Source organism: Ruditapes philippinarum, unplaced genomic scaffold (genome assembly GCF_026571515.1).
Source record: "Ruditapes philippinarum isolate M1 unplaced genomic scaffold, ASM2657151v2 ctg3510_1_1_1_1, whole genome shotgun sequence".
In the NCBI taxonomy this organism is placed as follows: Eukaryota; Metazoa; Mollusca; class Bivalvia; order Venerida; family Veneridae; genus Ruditapes; species Ruditapes philippinarum.
Window position 1 is genome coordinate 133,973 of NW_026853379.1, and position 6,581 is coordinate 140,553.

At 34.1% G+C, this 6,581-nt stretch overlaps 1 protein-coding gene across 1 annotated transcript; it reads left to right on the plus strand.

The window, feature by feature from the left end:
• Positions 1 to 1,679: 1,679 nt before the first annotated feature.
• On the plus strand, positions 1,680 to 6,569 carry LOC132736703 (uncharacterized). The gene is made up of 3 exons (XM_060723894.1): positions 1,680 to 1,864; positions 4,302 to 4,490; positions 6,169 to 6,569. Exons 1-3 carry the CDS (start codon positions 1,738 to 1,740, stop codon positions 6,567 to 6,569), a joined length of 717 nt encoding a protein of 238 aa, XP_060579877.1. The 5' UTR covers positions 1,680 to 1,737.
• Positions 6,570 to 6,581: the final 12 nt, after the last annotated feature.

The following is a 6,581-nucleotide window of genomic DNA, read 5'->3' on the forward strand; positions in this document are numbered from 1 at the left end:
CAAGAAAATTTTGGACTTGTAAGAGGCTAAAATGACAACAGGTCGATTATAAGGTAACGTGTAACCAACACTGAAAAGCCTTTGACTCCATCTCAATCCATTGACAAGTTGTAGCACTTTAAAATCAATTTTGATGGAAAAAATGAACGCAAAATACTGATTTTTTTGACAATTTTGAGATGTCCCCTCGTTGCCATGGTAAAAGGAAATAAGACTTAGCATGTTGTTACAAAGGCAATGGTCCAGTCAACATTTGTGCCATGTTTGATTAGTATTGAAGCAGTTTTTATAGTTTTATATAGCAATTTGAACTTGTAACGGGAGACTTTTCAATTAAAACAGCCATTTTTCACAAAATGCTGAATGCACTGATGGGTAAATCACGGTCCGCATCGTCTGGAGTCACGGCAATCGCAACTTTTCGGCCCTTTCCGTCCGTCTTCGGATAAGGACCTCGAACACAATTAAAGTGTAATAGATGACCAAATTTACTTTATATAAGTACTATATACATCTATTTATTTTTTGATATCTTAATTTCCATCATGGTAGTACTAATACTATAGATACAATCACTTTTGAAACACCATACGATCACTTTCGAAACACTATGCGATCACTTTTCCTGTTTAAAGTTAGGTAATATTATTACGCTGCTTAACACAGAAGTACTTGGAATTATTTGGCATTTTTGCCAACGTAAATTTATCCCATTCTGTATGTTAATTGCTATTAACAAGTGTTCTGTCAACGGACACGTTTATGACGTCACTTTATGACGTCAAACTTAAACGAACTTTTGGACGTGAAGGTTGACATGATAAAAGACCAAAAGCGCTCTGACCACCATTATTGCGGTAAGCCGTTGTTTTTATTTCTAGAAAGTTTTCAGATTTTCTTTTATTTCCCCTATCTTATTTATTTTACTGTATATGTAATTATAAACTAAAATAACTTAAATATTTAATACAATTCATAAAAGTTACATTTGCCTTTATTCTCATTTCTTTTGTTTAATTTACACAAACAGTCCTGTAATATCGAACCAAAAGACTGTTCCCCGTTTACAATAGTATGAATACACAGAACGAATGCGGTATTTCGGCCAAACCTACGCTTAGAAACAAAACATGTAAACAAATAGTAATTTAATGCTGGGGGTTGTTGACAAGTGTATTTCCAATATATGCAGTGAAAGTCCACCTAAAATAAGCGAATTCATAGCTACAAAAGCAAACAATACATTATTTATATATTTATTATTATGGTACGTTGTAGAAACCGAATGTACAAAAAACCAACCTGTTGACATTTAGTCGGGTGTGTTTAAACCTGTACTGTACATCAGTGGGCATATCTAAATTACAAATTGGTTTCAGACATATTTTCAATCATAAGAGTACCGAAACAGACATTACTTTTCTTTTGGATGTCAAATATATACATTCGTTTTGTATTATCTCTGTTTCTGTTTACATCTGAAACCACTTGGTAGTACTTTCAATCCGTATTGTTTCCGAGGTTATTATAGATTATAGCCGATGATGTTCCGATTGGGGTCAACGGCCCGCCCTGTCCCAAAATATGGTCCGACCTGTCTTAGTCACGGTTCGCTCCTGTGTCACGCCCGCCCGACGGTCCTTCTTGTCCGTTATTCGCTATTATGTGGGTAACTTAATTTAGGTCCATGCAACCTAAAGAACAACAACAACAAATTTTCGGGAATTGTGGCCCGAAATGATCGTTTTTTTCCATTTGCTTCTAGCATTTGTAAAAGAGTTTGTTACATTTAAAAAGGATAAAAAAGATCAAGCGGTTCAAGTGTCGGAGAAGTATTTCATCAGGATCGAAACTCTTTTAAATGGTACAGCTCCGATTGTGAAGTATTTGTAGAAGTCGGATGTACATTTTTGGATAGATTCCATTTAATTCTTATTTGCTCCAGTGTTTCTTTGCTTGATTTGGAATTGTTGTAAACGGATCTGTCTGCCAATTTATATTCATTTTAATCAAGAAATAATTTAATCAGGCTTCAAAAACTTTAAAATCGGCTGTTTAACATTTCACATTGGAAGTGGCTAGCCACATGCAGACACGGGCAAATGTTCTACTTCTAGCCGTACGTGACTCGTGACAATTGCTTTTTCTTGGTTAAAATCCTCGTTTAATGACATGTTTAAAGACATAAACAGTGTTCAATCTAGAGCGCGCCATTGCGCCATTGACCCCCTGAAAAGGCCGCCGGCGCAAAACAAAATCAACTGTGGGCCCGACGGGCGCACTCATAGAAAATGCCCCAAATGACATTAAAATGCTTTCTTAAACCTGATTAAGTACATAAAAGAAGTTTCTTGTGAATAATATTAATAAATACTGAATTCAAAACTGAAGTTAATGTATTGAAAAACAAGAGCATGTTGGTAAGATAGTTTACCGCACTCGGTAACCCATTTAAAACCTTTATCGCTACGCTCTCTCGGTCCGCGTCTGTAAATAGTATGTAGACTTGTTCTTCGTTGTACCGTAACTATTACTTACTTTTGAGTCACAGTTTTTATAAGCAAAACAAATCGTCACAGATAATCCGATACGTGCGTGTAGTTATAGTTTTTCCACGGTCAAAACAAATAATTATGTAATAACTTTCCAAAGGAAAAAAAAATATATACCGTATATATTTGTGAAAAGTGCGAGTTAATTATAGAGAAGTGTGCATAAATTACTACGAACACGCCTTCATCCAATTAAAAAAGTCTTAAAGATGGAGCAATCAAACACGATTGGCTTAGGGAGTGTCTGACAATCGAGTAAATTAACTTTGATTGGTCTTTGGCTGGTCGGCGCTAAAACATTGTGCATATCATTAATCAATACAGACATCTTAAGCGTGACGTAAGAACTGCTGCCCTGACAAAAGATCAAAGGTACCGGTATGTCAATATACATTGTCTTAGCACCTGTTGACACTTTGTTTTTCGCTTGGATATATTGAGAAGAGTAAATGTTTTTACCGACTTTTGTAAGTTTATATTCTTCATAAACTAAGCTAATTTCAAATATGATTTTCCTATATATATCGGGCGCTGATTAAAAAACTGAACATTATTATCAAATATCCCTGGTAACATTAAAATAAGATTCATATTTTTCTTTGAACATTATGTAATCGCGTTTCTTTACCAATCAGTTCTTAAAATTGAGCCTGTATCAACGCTAATTAATGTCATTTTTTTTAGTTGAGTTATTTTGGAATTTTGCAACCGTTTTTGGTCTAAATATGGTACGTGAACAAGTAACTTAAAAGATACAATACCTTATTTGAATTTGATGTTCATTGTGTGGGCCCCCTTTTTTCTCAAATGACCCCCTTTTGAAAAGTTTATGGGCCCGAAGGGCCCCCTGGGAATTTGTTCTAGATTGAACACTGCATAAAATAGCATATGCATTTTCGACTCATAATAAAATCACAGACTCCATGCGTATTGGTTGGACAGAACGCAAAATTATTTTGGTTTTAATTAAATGTTGATTTTCATATTAAAAAGAGATGTTTAAATGTTTATTCTGATTGCATCTAGGAGATAATTTTATTTTCTATTGATTTACACCGGAAAAGTCATTGTAAGTTTTATTTAATAATAATTTATAAAGGTTTTATTATACTAGGGTAATCGTGTTTACATTTTGGAGTCTGCAATCTTTACTTTATTGATACTTGATGGTATACGGTATTTTTCATATATGTAAAAATTGTTTGAAAACCATTTTTATCGTTGTAATAGATGTATTATTCGTGTTTAAATATTAAAATAGTTTTGATAGAGTGTTTACAGGGGCGTATCACGTTGGGGGCAGGATCTGACCCCCCCCCCCCCAAGTGTCTATGAATAAAATAGCATATGCATTTTCGACTTTCATATAATTTTGAAAATGCTGTACGGCTAGACAATAAGTATGCCCTAGCTAGCTGTACATGAGTCATGACTCGGGTAAAGCAAGAATTTTTGGTTTTTGGCCAGCCACTTCCTTTCACATGATAGTTATATGGGGATATATGCTTCACTTTACACAATGGAGTGCTTCATGGATGAATATGAGCGTGCCAGATTCCTGGCAACTATATCGGTGGACTTTCCCAACAGTGTCAGCATACCTATCCTGTCACAGTATAAAATAAGGGTGCTGAAAACCTTACGACAGCCTACAAGATCTTGACATTTAGTGTTGGACAGTGTTTTGAGTCTTGCTTCATTTGAAGTGCTAAATATATTTTGTAAAGTATAAATGATATATTTTTTCAGCTATAAGAAAGCACAATAAGGATCAGCGACATTCTAGTAAAGGTCATCATACAAGAAGAATAATGTACCAGGATCTCTATTCAGACTCAGACTCTGATGATGGTTTTGTGCTGTCCTCAGAAACTAGTTCTGGCTTGTTGGAAGATAATACAACATTTATACCTGAACCTCATCATGTAAACATTCCAGGTAAGGCCAACAAAAGTAATACTTCTACTCTAGTTCCAGTCTGAGGCCAAGAAAAAGGCAAGTAGGTAACGGATAGTTAGTGATGAATTGTAAATCACAGCTGTTACTATACAATTATATATTGACAATCTATCCAATATTCAATCAGTTAAGTCGTTTTTAGCCAATAATAAATGGAAGAGGAAATTGTACTTTAAATTTATTTTAGCTATTAATGCTTATTCATTTTAAGGTTGGTACATTTTCAACAAGTCTTGATCTTTCTTAGAAATTCAATAAAAACGATATGACCCACTGGGGTCACTCCCAGGAATATTTTAACCTAAATTCAAACAGCAGGGTAATCACCATGGAAAATTTGTTCAAGATAAATCAGGGCTACTTAAAATTGTAGCAAATTTCACAACAGTCTATTCAACGTTTTTCAACAGTTTTTTCAAGATTTTAAAAAAACTTACACTAAATGTTATAACATATGTACAGTACAATACATTGGTATGATTACTGTTTATGTGTATAAAAAGGGCAGTTAAAGGTGTCACTTCTTAGTACCCTATTTGTGGTGCAAAATCATAAATGCGTCCAATCTTTACAGCCATTTTATATTCCCCACTATATAATATTAGCAAATATGGAAACTTGTCTAGATCTGCCAGCTGGTAACGCTTACAAAAAAGTTATCCTACAGTCATCACATGAAACAAATTGAGCAATAAGATTTTATTAATAAGGACCCCCATGTAAGGTCTGATGAATATTTAGTGGTACATCATATAAATAAATGTGTTAAATACACCTAGAGCTGACGTAAATGGTAAAACTCTGTAGCCAATACTTTATAGAAAAAATAACGTGCTTAAAAAAAATTTTACCACTATTTTAAACAAGTGACTATTTTGATATAGTTAAAGTTGGACAATTTATATTGTGTCACTTAAAACAAACAGTTTCTCATTGTTTTTGTGATAACATCTGACAATTAATCAAGTATGGCATTCCTGCAAGTGTTGAAGTTAATACAACAAGTGACTTTATGTACTTAAGTTAGACATGACATCAGCGCCACAGAATTAAGAATGTGTTTGAATAAAGGTTGTGATTGAAAATTGTTTGGGGATATTTACTAAATATTGTTAAAGACTAGTTTTTTAACAGTCTTTCGGTGTGTTGAATTTGAATCAGATGATGATCATAAGATTACAAAATGTCAACAATTTGTTTTGTCAGACTACACACACGTGTAGGCATGTCCAAGCAACAAATGTATATACATGTATCACATCTGAAGATGTGCCTAGCTTTTTACATGCACCACATGTGTAGCCATGCCCAGCTATATACATATTCCACATCTGTAGCCCTGCTTAGCTATACATGTTTTGTGTTTGCATCTATATATAGGCTATTCATTTTACAAGTATTCCTTTCTATTATAATATATTTTCACCCTATTTTGATTTGAAATTACCCAATAAAAATGTTGAGTAAACAGAATTTTGTGAGTATTTGATTTGCAAAATAAAGACACAAATATTTCTACTCCATATTTGATAATCTAAAGATTTATAGTATCCCTCTTTTACTATATATGTGAGTATAATATTCAGTTTTGAAATATCCCAAAAAGCATTATTAAAAACTACATAGCATATGAAATTTCTGACATTGTTACTTACAGAGGAGGTTGATAGACCTGGTGCCGGAAAGAATCTAGTTCCAACTACTGTAAAACAAGGTTTGGAGAAACAGTCACTGAGTCATCATCTTGCAGCTCAAGCCACACAACATAAACCCGTTGGCCGGGGTTTTGGAAAGGGCCTTGTGTCAACGAAACCCCAGCATGAAATTGGTGCATGCAAGACAAAAGGGACACCAGATACTGAAGGAAATGTTAAGCAAAGAACTGCTTCTTCTAAACCCAGTACCGGATCTTACGGAAGAGGTCGCGCAAGAAAATTACAAGCAAATATTTCTCAGGGAAAAGACAGTGTAGGACATTTTTCTAGTAAAGTTCAAGATAGGGATGATACAAATATACATGGTAAAGTTGTTGAAGAACAAAGTGTTGGAAATAGTTAAGATAATGTATTA